Here is a 25,489-nt window from a genome sequence, read left to right as displayed (position 1 = left end):
ATTCTGAAGTAATGGAAACCTGCATTTAAGAAATTATATTTTCATTGTTAACCAAAGCACAGACACTGTTGAATAGATTATATGAATCATGATAAATACCAATTTGACAGTGATACAGTATTTCAAATTAAAAGGAATTATCAACAACATTGATATTCATTAATACAGCTCATTAATTCAGCAGTATGTTGTTTAAAAAACAAATGAGAGCGAGAAAGAAACAAATACTTTATACACAGTCAATATAAAAGCCCAACATTCCTCCAGAGTCATCAGGTGGTTGAGGGCCCTCGAAGTATATCATACGGCATAGCCAGGCCGATGTTGTAGTTGTAGCCTGACGACTCTACGTAGTTCGACCGACAGATGGGCAAAACATGATCCTGAACAGAAAGGTCTGGTGAGAAGTCATACAGGCAGATGACTCCACGGTGTCTGTGGAAGAGGAAAGAGAGAGGTGAATATGTGTCTGTTAGTCTCAAACCGTACAGCTCTGATATGACCACTAGATACCACAGGGGGGCACTGTTTTAGGAAACGATGAACAACAAGTATTGCTGGACAACAACAGACAAGTACAGACAAGGGTGCTATGCTGACATCTAGGGGAATGAAGTAAATTTTTATTTTTTTCTCCACAGGGCACATTATTAGATATGAGGGTTAATGGGCCTAATTCAATTTAAATATCAAACTGAACAAAGTTGAACTTTGTGCGTCATGTTTTAATCTGAGGCTGAGAAAAAGCACCGGATGTACAGTATACAGCATGTTTTTTAGACAGAGCTCAGAGCAGCCCTGGCTTTAGACATGACTTCATCTGTTAAATACTAGAGTGCCTGTCTAGAGAACTGCTAAAAACGAAATCCAACACTAACCAGACAACTCCCATAGGATATCTGTCTTACCATCCACATGTTTACGTAATCACTTCATGCTGTGCCCCCCTCAATAGAGAGAATATACAATCTATAATATTATATATATATATATATATATTTTTTTTTTTTTTTTTTTTTATTTCTGTATGTCTTGTTTGTTATGGCAAAGCCTTAGGTGCTTAGGGCATTAACCCCAAACCTACTGCCACTCGTACATTTACATGTGGTCATTTAGCAGAGGCTTCTATCCAAAGCAACCTGAGGAATAACATTCAAGCTACGTGGCAAGCTACACTGTCTTCCTATTTAGGGCAATATGAGTCTAGCAGAAAGACAGGAGTGGAGAGTGTGCTGTGATGGTGTGTGTGTCTGTGTGTGTGTGGGGGGGGGTTAGTCTGCTCAACTCACCTGCGATGAGCGGTGAGGTCATCGTCTGTGATGCAAGCCCCCCGTGGAGACTTCTCGTCAGGAATGTTGGCCGTCACCAGGGTGCTCTCGTCAAACCATATGTGCCGCACTGGGTGTCTGCTCACCACCAGGAGTCGCGTGCACACACACACACACACACACACACACACACACACACACACACACAAGTACATCTATTAAATCTTTAACAGATTATTTTGTAGTATTTTCAGAGCTGCTATAGAAACATCCTGCCATTATGAACATCATTATTAGCCTTGCTATGTATTGCATGCAATTCCATATGTTATTATCACGGCTATTGAAATGGCACACTTCAAAGGCAGGTAGTAGAAGTAAAACAGTATGTAAAGTTAATAAATTTATTTATTTTTGCTATCGTGATGTGTGCATGTCAGTTGCTATGGCCTCAAGACCCTGATACAGATGTGGCCATTGTCAGGTGTTTCATTATTGTATACCACCCCCTGCACACACACACACACACACACACACACACACACACACACACACACACACACACACACACACACCTGTCTCACCTGTTGTGAATCTCTCTCTTATACACACACACACACTCGCACACAAACACATGTCTGACCTGTTGTGCATCTCCCAGAGCTTGGCTGCCATGCGCATCTCCCACACACACACCAGGCCTTCGGCACCTCCGCTCACCAGCTTCCAGTCGTCGCCCCGCACCGCCGTCACCCCCATGTGGTGGGCATAGAGAGAGGCCACCGAAACGCCCGCGCGCAGGTCAAACACACGCACCCTGAGGATGGGGGGAGAGTGAAGCGGAGAGAGAGAGAGAAGGAGGAACAGAGGGAAGGCGGAGAGAGGGAGGAAGAGAGAGAAGGAGAGACAGAGAGAGGGGAGAGGGTAGAGGAGAAGGTGGGAGTCAGATGGAGAGAGAGAGAGGAAAAGACACGTGGGAAAAGAGGGAGGGAGAGAAAGTGGCAGGGCCAAGGAGTTAAGGAGGGGAGAGGGAATGGGAGAGGGAGACATCTGCTGGTTATCACAATCACACTGACCACACAGACCAATCAGGGAGACATCTGCTGGGTTATCACAACCACACTGACCACACAGACCAATCAAAACATTCATTTCACATGGGGTCGGACAGTAAAGGAAATGGGCTATTCTTCTAGTAGCATGACATCAGCTAATGACTTCTACTTCCCGACAGTGAACCTGCAAAGACAGTATAAAATTCTACCCCCTTAAGATTCTGCTCCGAGATGTGCATTTTGTACAACCTCACAAAATATGGAGAATAAATTAACTGATTTTATTGATTGCCGATTGCGGTCCATATGCTTCAGACTTGGAGGAGATAGTTTGATCATCACAATCTCAAAGCTTTTAAATATGTTAACGTATAAATGGAATACTTTGATACAATCGAAGCATGTTTATGTGGATCGTCACTGACACCATCTTCTCTTCGGATTGTTCGGTCTCGGCACAGACTTCAAGCCACTGCAGTTAATGTGCAGTGTGTGCTCTGACAACATATTTTAATTTACATGATATCATATTAATATAAAATATGCAGGCTTTATCAAATCTAGTCACTTTGCCTAATTGCATCTCCACAGTATCTAATGCTTACACAGCCTGGAAGACAATGCCCCCCCCCCCCCCCCCCTTAATTACCAAGAGGAGAGAGAGAGAGAGAAAAGAGAGATTCTTTCAGAAAAGAGTTATACGAGCCACAAATGCCCACTGGAGTTTGCTTCCATCTGCTCGAGGCTTTAATTTTCTTAAATAGGAGCGTTGGCGGCCAGAGGACGGCACCATGCAGATGGCCCTTAGTTCATTAACCCAAATCAGATTGGGCCCATGGCAGGGACGGCGCACTTTGGGGCGGCCTGCTATTAAAATGCACCAGGGGTGGGCCTACGCTTCTAACAGGCTTTGGGCTCTTTGGTGAGGCTTGCGCTAAGTGACGAGATCTGGTTGTTTTTTTTGTTTTTTGTTTTTTTTTTCAAATAAAGGAGGCATTTTAAATTCATGAGTGGGTGTGCTGTATGTGTGTGTGTGTGTGTGTGTGTGTGTGTGTGTGTGTGTGTGTGTGTGTGTGTGTGACCTGTCACTGGCAAACTCTGATGCTCATAAATCTAATATTGGAATGAAAACTGACTCCACTGTGCAGCCAGTTAGCAGACATGTTTCAATTAATCAGCATTCTGACTAATCATGCCAAACAGCCTTTTAGAGAAGACAAGACTATATTATACGGAACTACAGAGAGAAGGATTACATCTGACAAATGGACAATATCTACCAAACTTAGAGTGACAGAGGCTTCTCCATACCACCTTTTTCCTTTGGAACTCACTAACCTGTCCATAGTCATCTCTAAAAACGATCTCTAATAAGATCTCTATTACTATTATCGTCGAAACAGTAAAAAAGTCTCCTCGATAATTCTTCCAAACTGAATAGTAAGTTATGATAAACAACCAGTTGCCACTGTCCTGTAAAATCTGCACTAAATAGGGGGTGACACGGGACACAAAATCACGGTTCGGTGTGTACCTCGGTTTTGAAGTCACAATTCGGTTTTTCAGAATTTTTCGGTACGGTGAGCCTGTAGGTACTGCTAGCCTAAACTGTTAAAAGCTGCATTCAGTACATTTGGGACACATGTACGTCCTGTACGTAAACGTTTCGGCACAAATATGTGTACCTTTACACCCCTACTAAATAGCAAAGGGGTTGGCAGGCACAGGGCTCATTACTCTTCTGAATGTATGGCCATGACGTGGGCACAGGCCTGGGCAGAGCACGGCCAATGTACCCTCTCCATGGTGCCTATGTGCCCACGCACTCGGCCTGTTTACTCAGACAGACTGGCAGAGAGCTGCCACGTCCCTGCGAGGTCTCATCAGGACATAATCACTCTGGTCGCTCTCCGGTAACTGCGCAGAACAGGGGGGGCTCGCGCTGGCCAGAGGGGAGGAAGGGAAGAGACCAGACACATTAAGGTCTTGGCCTTGGGCCACCCTAATGGACATCCAGACACTGACTTCCCACCCCCCCCCCCCCCAAACACACACACACACACACACACACACACACACACACACACACACACACACACACGTACACACACACACACACACACACACACACACACACACACACACACACACACACACACACACACACACACACACACACACACACACACACACACACACACACACACACACACACACACACACACACACACACACACACACACACACACACACACACACACGTACACACACACACACACACAAACACACACACAAACACACACACACGCACCCCTCTCCACCCCCGTCCTGCTTTTGCCTCCTGGCCTGAGTGAAGATCAGACGAGGCCAATGCTGACCAGGCCAAGCTGGCGCGCCATACCACGTTAGAGTGGCATACAAAGTGTTCCTGTATTTGCCACCCACTGTTACTATGGGCCTGGTTTACTAAGACCCCAAATAAAGAGTAACAACTTACATGAGCATGCTAGTATATTCACATGGTGAAATAACTGGGGGTTTTGCATGAAAATTATTAAATGGAAATAAAATAAATGCATGTCCCAAGACCATATTAACCCACTAGGTCTACAACGTACATTCGCTGAGGGGGGGACAAGTTGCGTGCAGTATATGAGCTGTCAATCATGCCTATCCTACCCAGCAGCTGCAATAAAGACCTCATGCTGGCTACCTGTCCATCCTGCACTACATACAGTAGCATTAGGACTTGGGACATCAGCACATGCACCTTAAAGTAGTATGTAATTGTTTTCTGGTTTGATCAATAAACATATTTGAAAAAAAAAAACAGTATGTAATGTAGCTTTATTGTTCTGAACATGACCGTTTCAGTAAGTTCTTAACAAACTGGGTACCCCCTTAACGCTACATGGAAACCAGCTAATGCCTGATTTTTTTCTCCTATCTTTCAGAATAAGGAAATCCACCTTTTCTTGGAAATCCATATTTTTGAAGTATATTTTTGGGCTTTTCTACGCCTTTAATAAGATAGAACAGTGAACAATGACAGGAATCAAATGGGAGAGAGAGTCAGGGTGGGATCCGGAAAGGACCACAGGGCGAGAATCACAGCCGGGGTGCCGGCGTACGGTGCAGGTGCTCTAGCCAGTTGCGCCACAGCGCTCAATGGTGTTTTTTGCCCCCAACGGCACCTTCCAGGCAGCACAGCCTAAAAGGCACTACCTTTACCCTATTGCTAACCCTAACCCCCTCAACCCTCATCCTACCCCTAAACTGAGGGGAGTAGTGCCTTGAAGGCAGCGCTGCCTGGAAGGCACCATTGAGGGCAAATAATACCAAAGACCCGCCAGAGCTGGAACCTTTTCCTACAAATGCATTCACCTCGAGTCTGGTGGGATTTGTGGGCGCAACTGTAGCGCAAAGTTAGCAACTTCATCAGCACACCACAGGAGCACAGAGGAGAAGTGGGCTGTAAAAACACAACTAAATCGCAGGTGGAAGTCGACTTACAGCCACGCCAGAGTGTGTGACAAGAGAGCAGGGTCCTTTACAAGCTGGCCAGCTGGGCACAACTCACAAAAACAACAACAACAACCGAAGAAGACTGATAGTAAAAAAAAAAACAAGAGAAAGCACAGTTGGAGTTCATCGATTAAAAGCAGCCAAGCTTCCGTCTGCCTGCCAAAAGGATGTGCTCACCATGTCTACAAAAGGGGCAGAAGAGAGAAGCCATATTCTCTCTCTCTCTCTCCATTGTCTAATTCCCTCTACTTGTGCAAGCCAGAACACAGATGTGGGGAGAGAGGAAAAGAGTAAGAGTGAAAGAGAGAGAGAATTAAAGGGAGAGGGAGAGGGAGAGAGATAGATAGATAGGGAATTAAAGGGAGAGAGAGAGGCGGAAGAAAATGCAACCGTCTCACACTTACTCCAGACTCCTTCAGTCTGCAGAACAAACAGCCCCCAGGTGAAAAACACCAAATAATGTAGTGCAGTCTACAGTCTAGACAAGACTCACATGAACACACACACACACACACACACACACACACACACACATTCTCCATAATTGATCAGATTAGTTTAGTTTACAAAATCATTCTGTTGATGACACATCTCTGTTTTCCATGAATTCCATTCAGTCTTGATCAAAGTGAATAATAGAGAGCCAAATCACACAAATCTAGCTGACAGACTGACATGAATGGAAATTTACATGGATTGGGCATGATGTCAGTCGTCTGAGTGGCCTTACATTACAGCACACAATAGGTGAGACCAACTCTGAAGTACATGTTGAGCAATTACTCAGCTACAAATAGACGTGCAAGGTAAGTGACAAAAATTCAAAAGCAAATTGCTGTATTGTTATGGAAATTCAATTCACATAGTGACATTTCATACCTCATTAATTTGGCAGGCACTTTTATCAAGAGCCTTAGATATATCTTCCCAGAGCAACTCACCGCTAAGTGCCTTGCATACATTTTGAACCCATAGATATCGGAAAGCTAAATACTGCATTGGGCTCCAGAACGTACATACTGTAAATAGCGCCCCACTATATTTTGGGGGGCAACAAACACAGGAGGCCAGTTCATGGGTTTCATCCGGTCCCTTTGCACAGGTGTACAAAATCAAGCATCTATATTATGAATGCAGACTGCATGGAGCTTAATTAATACACCTGTGGAAAGGGCCCTGATGAAACCCATGAATAGAGAAACATGTGATTCTGACTGAAAATCAGACAGGTGTCTCTGATTGCCAGATGCTCATCCACAGTAAGGTGTTTGGCCCCAGCATTATGGCGGCCGCGTTGACGTATGGCCCCTGATATAACTCAACGAACAATGTGGTATCTAGCTCTCTAATATCTGTTTTGAACCTACAACTTCTCTGGCCCAGCTCCTTAGCCACTACGCTACGCTACCCATTTTAAGTTTCAAGACATTTGTTTTAGGCAGATTGCTAGATTTCATCCAAGCAATACTTGGCATTACGTCAGTCCCACACTGCTGATCTAGAGCTTTCAAAGCCTGTCCTCTTAATGCACTAGACTGTACTGTACATTACCATGACAAACTATTTTACAATTTAATTTATAGATGTGGGAGAATGATAGTGGTGCATTCATTGTTTCTCAAAAAGAAGCAGGCAGGGGGCATGATTTTCAGTAACGTACATCTGTAGCTTCCTGCCCACACGCTAGTCTGTCCCATGGTGTGTTGTTTGCCCGAATGCTTTGCCTCGTCTTGGAGGGATTTGACTCGGCAGGGCTCACTGCTACCAAGCACAAATCCTCGAGAATCCCAGACTTTGAGAAACAGCCCTAGTGTATGTGCTAGTGTCCAACTGGTGCCAAACAAATAGTGCGTTTCGTACCTTCTGTCTTTATTCCCACACACTAGCAGGTGAGGGGGGCCATCTCGGAAGTCGATGCAGCTGAAGTCTCCGGCCGAGTTGCCCACGGACGCCATCAGCTGCCCCGTCTCCAGACTGTACACCTGGATCTACAATAATAATAATAATTAAAGCTGCGAGCAGCAATGTGGGGGCCAAGCTTTGGAAATTTGGAAAGACAAACTCCCCTCCGCCCCTCCCCCTGTGACCACCATAGAGGAGTATTTGTGTGCTTTTGTCTGGGCTTGAGAGAGAGAGAGAGATGAAAGCGTTACTGAAAAATGAGCTGACTTCCTGTGATTATAGTGCCCCCCTAGTGGTCAAAAGACATGACATGGGACAGTGGGCGTGTGCAAATGGAACGCCCCCCCCACGACCACCATAGAGGAGGGTGTGTGTGCTTGTGTCTGGGTTAGAGAGCGAGAGAGATGAAAGCATTAATGAAAAATGAGCTGTCTTCCTGTGATTATAGCACCCCCCTAGTGGTCAAAAGACATGAAATGGGAGAGTGGGCGTGTGCAAATGGAACCCCCCCCCCCTACGACCACCATAGAGGAGGGTGTGTGTGCTTGTGTCTGGGTTAGAGAGAGAGAGAGATGAAAGCATTAATGAAAAATGAGCTGACTTCCTGTGATTATAGCGCCCCTCTAGTGGTCAAAAGACATGACATGGGAGAGTGGGCGTGTGCAAATGGACCCCCCCCCCCCCCCCCCCCCCCACGACCACCATAGAGGAGGGTGTGTGTGCTTGTGTCTGGGTTTGAGACAGAGAGAGAGTAGATGTGAAGAAAATAGCCAAAATTAATTTCATTTTTTTTTTGTGTGTGTGTCCTTGGGATGTGTTCCTAAGTCCACTTACCAAGTTTGGTTTTGATAGGTGAAAGTGTTGTTTATTATAGCGCCCCTAGTGTTCAAACGTCACCAAATTTAGTGTAGGTCCTCAGGATGTGCTCACAAGTCCACATACCAAGTTTGGTGTTGATACGAGAAAGTTTTGCTAATTATAGCGCCCCTAGTGTTCAAACGTCACCAAATTTAGTGTAGGTCCTCAGGATGTGCCCACAAGTCCACGTACCAAGTTTGGTGTTGATCCGAGAAAGTTTTGCTAATTATAGCGCCCCTAGTGGTCAGAGTACACCAAATGTATTGTGCGTCCTCAGGGTGGGGTCCCAAGTCCATATACCAAGTTTGGTTTTGATACTTGAAACCGTTGCTGAGATATGAGCCTACTTCCTGTTACTATAGCGCCCCCACAGTTGTCAAAGGGCACCAAAGTTATTGAGGCCTCTCTTAATTGGGTTCTGAGCCCATGTTCTAAGTTTTGTCTAGGTACATGAAAGCCTTGCTGAGATATAGGTTCACTTCCTGTGTGGCGGCTTCGCCGCCATTTTGGATTGGCTGTTAGAGGCGAGCACTTCCGTCAATTGTTCCACAAAGCAAGGCAATAGAGAGCCGAAGTCACGCCCTTCTACTTCCAGTCTATGGGACCTATTTTACGATTTTTTATGCATGGGAGTCAATGGAGAGATAACAATTATTTTTTGGTCCCGTTCGAGTTGGACCGTGCATTTCACATATGATGTGTGGGAATTTAAAAGATAATTTTTCACATTAATAAAGTTCTGTTTTTCATTAGACTTTAAAAGTTATCTAAGTTTTGTGCGAATCCGTTCAGTGGACTACATTTCTCGTCTCAAACGATGCACGTCACCAACTGAGCCACCAACTAGCAAACGAGAGGCTGGCTAGTTAGCTAGCTATTATGCTAGTTAACGGTTACATCTTGCTGCCAGCTAAGTCACTTAACAGTAGTGTTTGTACAGTCTATGAATGAAATACAACTTATCTGATGTGTTTAATCCTCTGACTCATGATATTTTCATCGGCAAGGGGGAAGCTCAAATAAGACCTGTTGCTGGCGCCCGTGGCTGTGAATTGGTCTAACGTCACTAACGCGACCGATGTGTTTGTAGTCGTTGGAAACACGATCTTTCACAATGTTGTAATTCACTAGTTACGACATACTTTTCAAATGTCTTTACATGAAAAATTGTCATTAAAATTGACAAACATCATATGGGTAATTCAAGGCACAAGACAATCGGGACCAGAAAATAATTTATATTTCTCCATTGACTGCCATTGAAAAAAAATCCAAAGATAGGTCCCATGGAGGCAATCGGAAGGGGCGGGACTTCGGCTCTCTATAAGAAAGCATGGTCTGAAGATGATGTGTGCAAATTTTGGTGAAAATCGGATGAAATTTGAGACCTGTGAAACTTTTTGGAAGTTTTGACCTTGGTCTGTTGGTGGCGCTACAGCAATCATGGAAAAGTCTTGTTAATTGGTGGGTGGGGCCTTGACTTTTGCCTGAGCAAGTTTCAGCTTGATAGGTTCAAGCATAGCAGAGATATTTGCATTAATGTTGTTGCTTGGCTCCCAATAAACTCTTTGGGAGGGATTTACCCACAATGCTCAGCTCCAAATCGTGAAAAACACCCACCGTCGCAGAGAAAACTGTGGCGAGAGTGGGCTATATATAGAGAATGAACTAGCAGGATGTTTAACAGTGAGTAAGTCCCTCTATCCCTTTCGAGGCTGTGGCATTGCTAAGATTCACATGGCCTCCGGCTGAGGCACAGCAGCGGAAAATCCCAGGTGTCTTACCACCCGGTAGGTGGACAGACCTAGTGGTCATCCAGGAAGTCCATGGGAAAATGTGGGAAAGTCACCCCCCCCCCCCCATGTCCACCATAGAGGAGGGTGTGTGTGCTTGTGTCTGGGTTTGAGAGAGGGAGATGAAAGCATTAATGAAAAATGAGCTGACATTCAATGGAATCATTAATGCAAAATGAGCTGTGATTAAAACACCTCCCTAGTTGTCAAAAGACATGAAATGGTAAAGTGGGCGTGTGCAAATGGAACCACCCCCCCATGACCACCATAGAGGAGGGTGTGTGTGCTTGTGTCTGGGTTTGGGACAGAGAGAGAGTGGATGTGAAGTAAATAGCCAAAATTAATTTCTATTTTTTTTTTTTTTTGCGTGTGTGTGTGTGTGTGTGTGTGTGTGTGTCCTTGGGATGTGTTCCCAAGTCTTGACACGTGAAAGCCTTGCTGAGATGTAGGTTCACTTCCTGTGTGGCGGCTTCGCCGCCAATTTGGATTGGCTGTTAGAGGCGAGCACTTCCGTCAATTGTTCCACAAAGCAATGCAGTAAGAAGGCATGGTCTGAAGATGGTGTGTGCAAATTTTGGTGAGAATCGGATGAAATCTCTGACCTGTGAAACTTTTTGAAAGTTTTGATCTTGGTCTGTTGGTGGCGCTACAGCGTTTGTGGAAAAATCTTGTTAATTGGTGGGTGGGGCTATGCCTTTTGCGTTAATACACTGAGCAAGTTTCAGCTTGATAGGTCTAAGCATTTGAGAGTTATTTGCATTAATGTTGTTGAGAAATTGATGAATTTTGACCTGTTGGTGGCGCTAGAGGTTTGAGGTTAAGAGTCTGTAAATTGGGGAAAGTGGTCATTGGCCATAGAGGAATATGTGTGATAAATTTCAAAACTTTTTACTGTATGGTTCTATGGCTTCCATAGAGATATAGGTTTAATGTCTGTGTGGTGGCTTCGCCGCCGATTTTGATTGGCTGTTAAGGCTTTTGCGTTAATACACTGAGCAAGTTTCAGCTTGATAGGTCTAAGCATTTGAGAGTTATTTGCATTAATGTTGTTGAGAAATTGATGAATTTTGACCTGTTGGTGGCGCTGGAGTTTTGGGCTCTGGGGTCTGAAAATTGGGGTAAGTGGTCATTGGCTCAGGGAGAATAAGTGTACCAAATTACCCAACTTTTTACTGTATGGTTCTTTGGTTACATAGAGTATAGGTTCACATGCTGTTTTTTGGTGCGTCGCCAACTTTGATTGGCTGTGACAGGCAAACGCTTTTGAATATTAATTAACAAACTGATAAGTCTTGAGTGGCTGTGTCTGAAGATCTTGTGTGACAAGTTTGGTAAGAAATGGACAAAATTTGAGACCTGGGTAACTTTTAGAAAGCTTTCTGCCTGACCTGTTGGTGGCGCTGGAGTTTTGGGGTTTGTTGTCTGTAAATTTAATAGATTCGGGCAAATTTGAAGTTGAATGAGTGTGCCAAATTTCAGAACTCTGGAGTGTACGGTTGGCTGGGAAATGGGCAATGTGTAATAATAATAATAAGAAAAATACGTACAATCACTATGGGTTGCCTCGCAGCTTCGCTGCTTGGCCCCCAATAATAATAATAATAATAATAATAAATTTTATTTATACTGCACTTTACATCAGTGATCTCAACGTGCTAAATCTGAGAGGAGGGGGGCAAAGGAGGGGAGGGAGAGGGAAGCACACAATCATTGGTACAGATGCACCTGGCTCAGGTTGTTAGCTCTGCAGAGTAGGTTGGTTTTGGGGCAGTTTATTTGTTTGTTTGTTTGCTTTGTTTATTTTCTTGTTTGTTTACTTGTGAAGGCCCAATCACATTGCACACGGCATGCGCTGCGCTCACCTCACCGCTAGGTTGCTCTTGGTTGAAGTAACGTTCTAAAGACTTTTGTTGTGATTACTGCGCTTTGCTCAGCGCAGCAGCAGACCAGTTATTGTGCGCAAGCCGTTGAAAGTCATGGGTTTCATAGCGCATGCCACGTGCAATCTGATTGGGCCTGAAGAAGGACTATGTAAAAACTGGCACAAGAAGGAAAGAAGTAAATAAATATTGAAGGTGATCAATTTTAGCCTCGCGAGCCATCCACGTACTTCCGGCCAAGGATTGCCTCCACTACGAGTCTGGCCGTGCTCCTCTGTGGAGCATTCTGCTCGGTAGAATTGTAACAGAACGCCCCCCCTCCAGAAAGCAGCCAATAAACGAAGAGACGGGTTGGTGGGGGCGAAAGGGGGAGGGCGCTCGTGACGATGACGTTAAACGCCTGCGCTATGTTGTTATGAGTAACTATCGCCGATTGGGTGAGAGCTGTCCAATCAATTCAAACCAGAACTGGGCGTTACTTCCCGCTTCCTGCAAGCGCTTCAGAGCAAAGAAATGCCAGACCATAATACGAAATGAAATGGTAGTATTATGGGATGGTTAGGACCAGGCTAGATCAATAGGGCAGTTCTGTAAGTTCAACAACACTGATGCACTCTCTTTGCAAAAGGAGGGGGAGTTAAAACATCATCAATAATAGTTCGCTAGGGATGTTTTCAAAAGATCTTTAACACTGAAATGGAAGAAAGCAGACAATCACTGAAGCTAAATCAAAAGGCTTTGACTATTTCTGCTCTAAGGCTTTGAGGTTAAGGCGAGAGAGAGAGAACAGAACACCACTAGAACTGACTCATCCTGTCATCTTAATGCTGAAGATTCACTGGAGTGCACACGCGCTCTCACGCACACACACACGCACACACACACACAAAAGAGATTACTCAAGTAAAGTTACTCAAGTAAAAGTCCTACCACATATCTGTGCCAACCATTCACTTGAACCATCTGCTTCTCATTAGCACAACTCTTCAGCCAGGTAGAGCAGCTAATTGGTGAGATCACCTGTGTCAAGCCTGGCGTAGACTGACATGAGTTCACTGTGCACTTGCCACGCACATTAGCAAGTTTTTTTTAACTGGATGAACAATGGATTTTATGGAGCGGTGCCGACAAAATAGAACTGAATGGTAATTTACATGGTGGTGGCAAAGTGCGAGGATGCGAAGATGCCTACTGACAACAATGGAATCATTAATGGAATGTAATTAATGTTGAGTACACAAAGAGCCAAAACGTGGTTGGACATTTACTTTCTGAAGCTGGACTTTTCCACCTCTGATACACATGCACGCACACACATACACACACACACACACACACGCACATGCACACACATTTGCATACATACACGCACACACATTATGCACATGTATATGCACACACATGCACACACACACACACACACACACACACAGAAATGTGGCCAGAAGTAGGGAGTGTAAAAGCCAATAACACAAACAGCAGACTTCAGAACGCACTGTGATGATGATGAGCATGTCACTTCTCAGAATCCACACTGATGCAGATAATGAACACGGAGCCTTTGCCTCATCAATGCCTCGTGCGCAAAAAAAAAAAACACTATAAAATAAAATAGAATAGAATAAAAACCGAATAGCAGAATAGTGCTGGTTTGTTTTTCAAAGCAGCGAATTACACTAACTGGGCCTCCATTGGAGTGAAGTGGTGCTCACCCCCGCTGATGCGCTCATTACTCACCTGTGCACTCATAAACACATGCAGATGAGAACATTCTAGAGGCATAAAAGAGGTGGGAGGCTTCAATAGGGAAGCGGGCCTGGGTTCCTTCAAAAGATGCAGGCTAATTAGTCATATCACTCAAATAAGCCAGCTTTTGGAGAATAACGGGTAAATTGGACATCTGCTTTTAGCCTTCCTCTCCAAATTGGCAAAACCAACGACGGTGTCGTGTGAGATATATAAAAAGGAAATATAGAAATAAAGAAATAAATAAAACCTTGGACCTGAATAATTTAAGCTCTTGAAAAAGGCGCGAAACAAAGACGAGAGAGGTGGACAGACAGGCATGATGTAAGGATTGAGAGCCTGCCAGCTGTTTTAGTGTCTGCTGTTCAAGCCAGACAGATTTAATTGTGGGCTGCTCTGAAGCTCGCCAAAAATCTCCAACACCACTTTGGCATGACGGCATGATGGGATTTTGTTTTTTGTTTTTTTTTTGCTGTTTTTGTTGTTGTATTATTTATTTATTTTAATAGAAGACAGATCAGCAAGCACAACAGAGAATGCTTTTGAGAATTTGATTAAAAGTGACCCGGTCTAGCGGTTTATACCTGTTCTGCCGTCGGATAGCGTATCTGATCGGTTGGATTCTGGACTGGAAAACAGCTTTACTCTCTTCTTCAGCTCCACCAAACAAAAATATGTAACACTAATGCTGTGATATACATTCCAAGCAGAGCTGTGATATGTTTGAGAATTGGTGTGAAATGTAAATGATCAAACAAATAAATAAATAAGTATCATCTTAGAGCATAAGGATGTGAAGATTGTAATTATCTCAGAAGCCGTCTGAAGTCTGTCATCTTCTCCCAGACTCTGAATGTGCGATGTGAGAGGTGTGAGAGTCCCTGGCAGGGACAAGGCAGGTGAGACTCTTACTCTTCCTCCACCCTCCAGTCCCAACACACTGCTCTCCCTAAACGTGATGCCTGACATGATACACCTCCAATGGAGACGCAAGTGACGCACAAACAGACACAGACACACGCACACACAAACACAGACACGACATGCACGCATACACACACACAAACACACTCACAAAGACACATAGACACAAATGAAACAATAAATTAAATGTGTGTGTGTGTGTGTGTGTGTTTTTCAAAGATAACCACACCCAAAGATGGCATGGTTCTCCTGTCACAATACACCAGAAGAGGAGAAAATCACCTTTTTAAATAAATTGTGTGATAGTCTATGTGTAAGGGCACAATTATTATAAGCCTTGCGGTAGCGTGACTTTAAAGCTGACTATAACTGACTATGTCTTTGTCTTTGGTACATGCAAAAGACTGCAAAGACGAGTTCAAAACCAGGTGGAGTGCCATCACATCACCACCATCCTTCTCCCTTCAGATGGGCCTGCACGCACCCTTGGGAGGCATGTGCAAAACAACAGTTGTGCAGCCATGCAGGCATGTAGCCATGTCAGTAAAGCTCTTCATCACATCTGAACACCCACACACTACACCACACACTACTGCACACTACTCATGCTTATGCTGATGCTCTTTCCAAAGCGATCCCTTATAGTTATTACTTATAGTACATCACTATATATACTAATAGTTACTACTTATAGGCCATCACTCAAAATGGAATCTTCATCTTGATCTCCACTAAAGATAGAGTCTCATTCTGAAGATCAATTAACTAAGAAAGATGCACAATCACCACTAGAAATGAAGCAGCATCTTCGGACAGAATTATGCCACCCATGCTGTGATACGAAAAGAAACGATGGGGGTGTCAGATACAGGAACTGCATTTATTACAGATGATCACTTAAAACAATATAGATTTCAAAAGATCAACTGACTTAACTTCAGTGACCAGAAACTTCAGTGGTTGCTTTCAGATGTATCTGCCACTTTCTGATCCACACACACACACACACACACACACACACACACACACACACACACACACACACACACACACACACACACACACACACACACACACACACACACACACACACACACACACACACACACACACACACACACACACACACACACACACACACACACACACACACACACGCTTGTGTGGAGCAACAGCTGTCACCACACAGTCAGAGAGAGACACGGCTCTTCCTCACAGCAGACACCACTCACACAGTGGGCTCCCGCCTCCATAGGCTCCACCACCACACTCCGCCACCTGCCGCACCTCCACCCGTCTCCTGACTGCGACACGTTACGAGAAGCAGTAAGGTGCAAATGAGGGCCGTGACTCACGCTTCTTCTCCGCCGAGCGAGCGAGCGAGCGAGCGTACGTGCGCGCGCGCCGTTAGGAAAATCTCCCTGGCCACCAGCCCGTGCTATTTGACAGCTTTTAATTAGGCATATGTCATCTTGTTAAACAGCACATAAACACCTCTGCTTTTCAGCGGTCCCGGAGCTGGCGAATGTCGCTTCCCTTTCGCAGCAGGAAGATGTCGTAGTTGATTTGTCTTTTTGATTAAGAGACTTTTTTTTTACTTTTTGTTGGGTTTTTTTGTTGTTGTTTTTTTTAAAGCATTGTGAATCTGGTAGACGTGAGAACGCTGTCAGCCAGGCTTGGAGTGACAGCTTCCTGTGCGGCTTGGAGGAGAGGCCTGGGGAACATATTGCCTGGGACGAGGGCTCGTGGAGAGAAACCAAACCAGGGAGAGGCAGCCGAAGTCTTTGAGGGAGGGGAGCTGTTTTTTTTCTTTTTCTTTTTGGTTCATAAGCAAGTACATGGCACCCACTGTGGTGCAGGACCTGATGCCAGGAAGCAAGTGTGTATCATCATCAACCACTGTTAGGGCCTGTGTTTGTGTGGAAGAGTGTGTGTGTGTGTGTGTGTGTGTGTGTGTGCATGCACGTGTGTGTGTGTGTGTGTGTGTGCGTGCGTGTGTGTGTGTGTGTGTGTATGTGCGTGTATGTCAGGGTGTGTGTGTGTGTGTGTGTGTGTGTGCGATGCCAGGGACAGTAATGAGAGTGTCCTAATGGAGGTGATGTCAGTGGAGCAGTAACTGCCAAGACGCTGTTTTATAAATAAAAGAGTGCCATCTGTAGCCCCCACGTGCCCATTCATCTCTGTCAGCGCCCACTCACGCCGGCCGGCCCGCCCGCTGCTGCCGCGCCCCTCTGGCCGAGGTGGTCAGTCAGGGACCGATTGGAATTGGTGAGATGTGCTGTTTGAATGAGTGATTTCAGCAGAGTCATGATGGCTGCTCCACGGGATCAATACCACGCAACACGTCAACTCAAGAGTTCAACACACAGCGCGTGTCAGATATACACCTCAGCTCTTAAGGACACAATCCTCTGGAGTATGTTAAATAACATGTCAAGTAATATACACAATAGACATATAGGTCATATGTGTCTGGAAATATTATAATATATTATAATAAGTATAATTATATTATTATATATATCATTATATTATTATATTATAGCATATTAGATTATTAAGGTGTACTACTGATTATAAGCTTACAGTGTACGATCTCTGTTTGACCTGTTTGAGCCCTGGTCACAGGTATATGACTATTCCTTTCTTATTCCACAGTTGGATTTTTTTAAAGTCAATAAAAAAGCAGTTGATGCAATTGGCCATCTAAATCAGAATATTACCAAGGTCAAACTGAGTCTGAAATTGTCAGTAATTCTGGGGTATTCGTCAAAGCCTTATGTGACGGCGTGCTACGAGGCCAAGTGGGGTGATTGCTCTGTCTCTTGGCAACATTTTACTAGATTTGGATAAAATTCTTTTACAAAGAGAGGCTGAGTGGATATATAGGTTGGGCTCCTTAGCCTCTCATGGCCTTAATACTGAATTTGACTTGAGATGTTTTCTATGATGAGATGTATGAATAAATGTATGGAGAAATGTGGACATTATGTATTTGAAGCATTGATCTAATCTATGACACATGTAATGTTTTTAGAATATATTTTCATGTTCATGCCTGCACTATTGATCAAAACACTGTTGCAGCAGCAAGAGCCTGCGTATGGTCATGTGGATTTTGTGAATGGACTCGACACACCCCCAATTAACACCTGTCCAATCAAGAGACTCATGTGTAACATAAAGGAAATCCAGAATGACTTGTATGTGAAAATGACCCTGATGAAGGCGTAAGCCGAAACGTTGGTCAATAAAAAATCTTAAAGTTCCGAGTGTGCCACGACACTTTTGTTTAAATTTAACCTTTCAGTTACCGCCGTGAGCACCTCACAAGGTGTGCGTTTACTCATACAAACAAAAACATTTTACTAGATACCATGATCTTACATAGATACCATGATCCATCACATTTTACAAACAATGCGCTTAAAGGGACACTTCACCGATTAGCATTAAGCTTTGTATCTTTAGAAAACCAGTCATGTTTTTAAATGGTCGTGCATCATTCCCTCAGTTTGCCTTGAGATGGGAGAAATAAGGATTTCAATGTTGGACTTCCTGCTTTCAATGATGTAAAATCATCATTTTACATCATTGAAAGCAGGAAGTCCTATTCATGGGTTTAATTGAAATCCGTATTTCTCCCATCTCAAGGCAAACTGAGGGAATGATGCACGACCATTTAAAAACATGACTGGTTTTCTAAAGATACAAAGCTTAATGCTAATCGGTGAAGTGTCCCTTTAATGCTAATCGGTGAAGTGTCCCTTTAAGAAAATGGCTGCAAATCATACATCCGACGGCTTGAATCGTATATCAACTCCAGCCGGCCAATTGCCAGACAGTGTTCCTACTGCTGATCCACTGTGCCCAATACATGGTTGGGTAGGTCAATGTAAAACAACACAAATTGGCAACATAAATGATGCAGTTGTTTCAAAACACTGCGTAAAAACGGTATTAGATTTAATGCAATCCTGTGTAGAAGTGTGCTGTGAGTTGCAGGCTCTATGTTGCAAGCTCTAAATCATGTCACAGAGCCACTGCCCTTATGTGTACTGTATGTCTATTGCTATATTTACTACTTCAGTGCTAAAGTTGATACGATACCTGTTTAAGTTATACAATGTAACGCTTACTCTGATGACTTAAACCTTGCGGGAGATGGGTAATGGGTTGTTAAGGAGCCTCAGGAGGCATGTAGAGTTGTATTTCAGGGCCAGCATAAGCACAGGGGGAGCGTGCGTGTCTGTCTGGACTCAGTTTGTTTTCTGGAGAGGGTGTCAACAGCGTGATTTAAGGCACGAGCAGGCTGCAGGAGTGTTTTCAAAATACGGCGTCTCGGAGGGAAATCAATCTGAGAGCGGCTATATAAAGCTTTTAACTTCAATTAGGAGTACTCTCCTGGGGCGCAGCGAAACTCAGAGGGATCTATGAAATCACCCGCGAATGGTCCTAAAAATAGCCATTCCCACTATATCACTTATTAGTTAAACACATGTAAGAGTGTGTGTGTGTGTGTGTTTGTGTGTGTGTGTGTGTGTGTGTGTGTGTGTGTGTGTGTGTGTGTGTGTGTGTGTGTGTGTAATGTCTCTGGTGTATTGTAGGCGCATTGTACACAAGGGTTTTGGGTCCTCAAAGGTCAGCTATTTTTCAACGCTTCTTATTTAACGGTCACGTGTGTTCATTACAATTCCCACAAACCTACTTATAGTTCTGTGTGCAAGTGTGTGCACATGTGTGCGTGCGTGTGTGTGTGTGTGTGTGTGTGTGTGTGTGTGTGTGTGTGTGTGTGTGTGTGTGTGTGTGTGCGTGGGTGTGTGCGTGTGTGTGTGTGTGTGACTGTTGTTTCTGCAGAGATTTTTGGAGCATAGTGTGGAGATTAGAGAGGAGCTGTCTCCATGAACACACCTTGTTTCCGCTGTCGTTCATGGCCCAGCCACAGCTCTTGACCCCCATGGCTGCCTGGGTGTCGGTCACGTCCAGACAGGTGACTGGGTGGCCGTAGACGGAGTGAAGCACCCTCTGGTCCTGCCCAGGCGCCAGCAGATAGACACTCTCACTGGCCGAGGCCACAGCCAGCGGAGAGGCCTGCTTGCCGGGCACCAGACGCAGGTCATCCACCTGTCAGCACCAGACAGAGAGACAAATCAGACTCCAGCCAATACATCACTATAACACACCAGACATATGCTGCCACTGGATGGCACTACACGTGGCATATTTTTCACTGGATAACACTGGACATGCCATATCACCACTCTAATTTCCAGGATTTGGCACATCATCACTGGATATAGTCGGATATACAGTGTTATGTAAGGGATAATGTATTGTCTGCCAGTATTTATCGGAAAATAAGTCCCGACAGGATGAACAGAACCCTGACGCGCAGTGCTATGCGTCGGGGTCCGGTTTGCCCTGTCGGGACCTATTTCCCAGTAATGACCAGCGTTCAATACATTATCCCTTACTTATTTTGTCTCACTATTGACCAGTGTTTTATGGATTATGCCTTCCATATAGCACTGTATATACGGTAACACTTCACTTAAAGGTATCTACGTAAGAATGACATGACTGTCATAACGCGAACACTAACCCTCAGGACAAAAACTGAATGACAGTAACCCTAACCCTGTCATGTCTATCTTATGTAGATACCATGCATACCATGTCATACTTACTGTATGTAGGTAAAGTGTCACTTTATATATTCCAACAGTGGAATGCGCTCTACATATGGGCTCTGTAGAGAATCATAAAGAGTGGGCTATACTAGAGTACTGGAAGAAGAGAGAAATCTCGGACAGCTCACTACCACTGATCTATGAAGTGTGTTCTTTACAGATCAGTGCTAACTACTCACGGGTTTGGGCAGCTGGGTAAGGCAGAGGGTCTTCCAGTAGCCCTTCTCATTAGGGCTTTCCACACGCACGTCTGTCCCACAGGCAGTGGCCAGGGTGGGGTGGTCTGGACACAGCGCCAGAGCATGAACCTTCTGGAGGTGCTGGAGGTGGTGGATGGGTTCGGACCCAGTCTCCGTGCTCCATACATCCACTGATCCTGTAAAGGGGGGAGAGGATATGTTGGACCACCATGAAAAGAAAGCAAGTGCACAGACAGATGGATACACAAGCAACTGGGATAGGATGGAAGAAAGAGGATCAACCGAATACAGTGGCCACAAGTTCACTGCACTGTTCACTGCTAAAAGCGGAGACAGATGTACTAACACAAATTCATTTTGCTTTTAAAGATGTTGTTTACTCTACTAAATTGAGCCGTTTGTTAGGTGTAAAAACAACAACCTGTTGTGGTATAATGAGGCTCATTTCACTAATGTTTTAATGTTGCAACGTATAGTCTGTGTTGGCAAAAAAACAACATGGCCTATTTCTTTTTTTTAATTATAACCACACTTAGTACTTCAACTACCTTACAACAATCACTTACTTTTAAAGGAATCATGGATTTGATATTGGATGGCTTTGGCTGTAGATATTGCTAAGGTATTAAAAAAAGGCATCTATTGTACTTTGAACTGCATGCAGTAAAACCCAAAATATGAATGCCGTTTCTGGCGTTCTGGTGTTATTATACTGTATATTAACCAAGCTTTTCTGTCAGGTTACAAGGCTGCAATGAAGACGCTACTTTAAAGATGGCCCACCAACAAAGACACTGATCAGCATATCCACATAATGAAGATAATCAGATGCAAATGCGCTGTCAAATAGGCTATGTAAATAATAGTCAAAACACTGATGGGGGAAATGGGTGTGTAATTTCCATGTTAAATGACTGATTATAACGAGAGTTATTCAGTTTCGAGGGGAGAAAAGTCCACTGTGCTTGGACCGCGCGGACGGCAGGCGGCTCATTATACTTTCCTTTCTGGTCCTTTTTTTTCAGCAGCATTCGGAAATAAAAGGAGGTCATAGTGCCATCAAATTCAATCAGCCAAAATAGGCTGTAATTAGTATGAGACACATACAAACCCGTGAGATTTGGTACTGCCAGGGCCTATCACTAACACAAACACATTGGTCTCAATTTCGGAAACAGCAAAAAACGAGAGGCAGGACGTAGCTTGACGGGCATAGCTCTGTTTTGTTAAACATGAATACATGGGTATATAATAATTGTGTGGTGTTGGACATGTCTAATACACATCTAAATATGAGCACCATCACACATTTACATACTCCCTTTGTTCGATTTGCATAACCACATGTAATGAATCAAATCACACCCCATTGCAACGCAGAAAAACTAAAAGCTTTAATAGCTAAAAAACTAAATAAATAAGTTAAAAAAAAACAAACAAACATCTGTTCTACCAGTACCAGTAAAAATACAGACGACCACTGCAAAATCTTTCATGCAAAGCAAAATGTTTAGCACTCTTTCACTATCACTATCCTCCTTACCATCTTCATATGCTGCCACTGCCACGGTATTGTTGACTTGGACATGACTGATGTGTGGTTTTAGGGTGACATCCAAGTTGGCGTGGGATGGCCTAAGGTAAGATGCCCCTGAATCCCAGTGATGGGTGTCCCACAGACGGACATCACCTGAGGTGTACCTGAACGACAAGGTAAACATGATGACTCGACATGATTCACACACACAAACTTGGATGAATAGATAAATGTAATTTTCATCATTATCATCTGCATTTAATTGTCTTTGTACTTGTACTCTGCACAATGACAATAAAGTTTAATCTAATCTAATCTAATCTAATCTAATCTAGTCTAATCTAATCTATTTAGGGTATTGATGAGATCACTTACTTAGACAATATGCATGCATGCATAATTAATCACTACTGTCAGTGTCTACACCCTTATACAGTCAGTGGTCTACATTAAAACATAGAGAATTACTGCATCATTTTATTTTTGAATGGATATGGACTTTATGGTCTCTTTATAAAAAGAAGGCAGTAGCAGCATTGTGTGGCTGCCTCTTTTTAAATAGGAGAGGCTGCTGGCTGTACAAATACTCTTTATTTCTATACTGGGGGATGCTGGTGCAGCTGAGCCCTACTCAGTTGGTCTGGGTTCAGGCTGACAGCGGAGGCAGGCGTCTCTGCACCAGCTGCCGAGGGCTTCAGGAGACCCTGCACTGGAAGGAGCTCAGGACTGGCACTGGGTGGCTGGAGGGGGATGCCTAGGCACTCTCGGGCTGCCAACTGCTTCACGCTACCCAGTTAAGAGAGAGGGAGGCTTTAATCTAGCCTCCTCAGGCAATCTGCATCTAATCCCCAAAGGAAACCTTTAAAGGCATGACGACTCTTTTATCTGGGGGTTAACTGGCCAGACTTAACGGTGAACAACAACACTATTTAGCCAACAGATGATTCTTATTGTGTTGTTCAGCTGTAAAGTTTTTGACAAATCCTCAATAAATGTATGTCAACTTTAGAATACCATCAACAGATGTCTGGTATGGGATATTAGAAAGACAAACAAAGAACAAAGTGGACAATACAAAGCCAACAGTATAATTGGTTGTGACTAGGGGTCAATATCTAATGACTCTCTAAATGACAATTATCAGCCATCCAAATAATTGTTATTTGGCAACGGCAACATATAGCACCAGCTTCTACCCTTGGGGTGGCCTACAGATCCATATCATGAAAAACAACATGCTTTAATAACATCTTCATTCCTTCACCATTAAGATTACTTAACACATCCACTGTCCAGCCATGAAACCAGAACCTAGGCTACTTGGACTATTTTTTCCCTCATCGACTCTTTCACTGGACTGAGCTACCTTCTTAATGCACCAAACAATTACCACCAACATTGTTGTGTGGAAATAGTAAGTATATAAGATTATCAAGATTTATTAAATTAAATATTCAATATCTAGATAAGATATTCTGAAAATTCCATCTGCATACTGTCTGGGAGAGTTAATCATGAACAATAACAAAAGGGCGTATAATATTTGTCCATGCAAATGTTAAAAACAAAATGTGAGACATATAGGAATAACAAAGTTAGAGGGAACTTTGATGAATCCACTTCAAACTTACCCAGAAAATACATATCCACTGCAGCAGCTGACATCACATAGAATCTTTCCCAACTCAAACTGGAGATGGCTGATGGATCCAACACGATTCTAATATTGAGCATACAAGATTGTTTTTTTGTTCGTTTGTTTGTTTGTTTTGGTATGTGTTTTGTTTCATTTGGTCGTCTTAATGACGATTTTGGACGTCCGTCCATCCATGCAAAATATGAAGCTGTTGCTTTACCTTCCAGTTGGAGCACACTAGTTTGTCAGTGTTCCGACAATCCCGCAGGCTACTCTTCCAGCAGGGGGAGTCCGAGACGTTCGCTCCAACGTGGTATCCCTCTTGCAGACACAGGTTGAACCACAGCACTTCATCCTCAGCCAGCACCTTCCAGACTTTGCTTACCTTGGCCACGAATGGTGAAATTAAGACAACTGGCTTATTAGCTGCAAATTCGTTTATGAACAATTATTTTCAAAACATTTTCAAATGATTTAATTAGGCCTACAATATTTCACGGTAGGCGCCTAGGCGGTAATACTTCTGTAACGTATTCTATCTATGTGGCCAGCATATCCATCAATTCCTTTGCAAGTTTTAGCCTACCTGAGCACATCTTCCCAGATCACGTCGGTCAAGAAACTGGAATATCTTCAGTGCCAACTCGTATGGCAGTTCCACATCAAAGAAGGGAATGTCATTTGTGTCATTCTGAGTAAAGAGGAACGTAAAAGGCAGGAATATCTTAATCAAGTTTTAAGTAGCCTAATCTTATCCAACGTCATTTACATACTGCCGCGTGCCACACCATTATATCAATCAACAAACACGTGCATCTTACCAAGTCTTGTATGAACTGATCAAGTAGTTTTTGTCCAGTAGGCCTAATAACTTTCTTCTGAGGCTGTACATTAAAGTGACAGTCAACGTGACCACGCTGCCTTTTTCTTCGCGTCCTCTCCTCTTCAATTCTTTCCACCAAGGGGCTAGTCCTTCCATCTAACAAGCCTTCTGCAATGGACACATATTGCGGTTGATCCGTTGCCCGGTTCTCTAAGGTCTTGCACGGTGGTGTGTCTTTTACCTTCCAATCTTGGTATGAGCTACCTGGACTGCCATCGTGTCCAGACCGATCAGAGCAATTTTCCCTGTCATTGTCCTCCAACCTATCCTTAAAATATGTAGCTTTAGTGCCAGGAGTTACACTGGGTTGGGTGCTGTGTACCCCAAGGTTCGACTCAGTGTTTTCAGCTTCAGTCGTTTTCTTTAATTCCTTTTTCCACCGCTCCCTGAAGGCCAATAACTCATCTTCTTCCATTGCCATTTATATTCCAGTGAAGTGAAAATGTATTTTACACTTAAAGTCATTACACTGTGCAACACTTCACGGCCAAACCATAGAACCACTGTAAAAGAAAACAAACACAGTCCATTCTTTTAAAAGTTCCGGGTGGACTGATGTTCTAACGCAAAACGTTCCACTGTCCTTCACCGA

General features: G+C 43.8%; 1 protein-coding gene across 1 annotated transcript; it reads right to left on the bottom strand.

Annotated features, from left to right (window-relative positions):
* Positions 1–214: 214 nt before the first annotated feature.
* fbxw8 (F-box and WD repeat domain containing 8) lies at positions 215–25,437 on the bottom strand. Its single transcript, XM_062542514.1, has 11 exons — positions 24,836–25,437; positions 24,601–24,705; positions 24,235–24,399; positions 24,010–24,098; positions 22,385–22,542; positions 20,821–21,017; positions 19,863–20,075; positions 7,709–7,836; positions 1,912–2,085; positions 1,290–1,406; positions 215–435 (listed from the first exon to the last, which is right to left on the bottom strand). The coding sequence occupies exons 1-11, from the start codon at positions 25,316–25,318 to the stop codon at positions 273–275; spliced, it is 1,992 nt and encodes a 663-aa protein (XP_062398498.1). The 5' UTR covers positions 25,319–25,437; the 3' UTR covers positions 215–272.
* Between the last annotated feature and the right edge of the window lie 52 nt (positions 25,438–25,489).

Source organism: Sardina pilchardus, chromosome 8 (assembly GCF_963854185.1).
Source record: "Sardina pilchardus chromosome 8, fSarPil1.1, whole genome shotgun sequence".
Taxonomy (NCBI): domain Eukaryota; kingdom Metazoa; phylum Chordata; class Actinopteri; order Clupeiformes; family Clupeidae; genus Sardina; species Sardina pilchardus.
Note: the sequence above shows the minus strand (reverse complement) of the source record. Positions and strands in the feature narration are given on the sequence as shown.

Coding starts and splice junctions, on each gene's coding strand:
- fbxw8 (XM_062542514.1), bottom strand. CDS start 25,318: ATGGCAATGGAAGAAGATGAGTTATTGGCCTTCAGGGAGCGGTGGAAA. Junction 20,076..20,820: donor TTACCCAGCTGCCCAAACCC/GTGAGTAGTTAG, acceptor TGGTGCTGACAG/GTGGATGACCTGCGTCTGGT. Junction 1,407..1,911: donor CTCTGGGAGATGCACAACAG/GTCAGACATGTG, acceptor GGTGGTGAGCAG/ACACCCAGTGCGGCACATAT.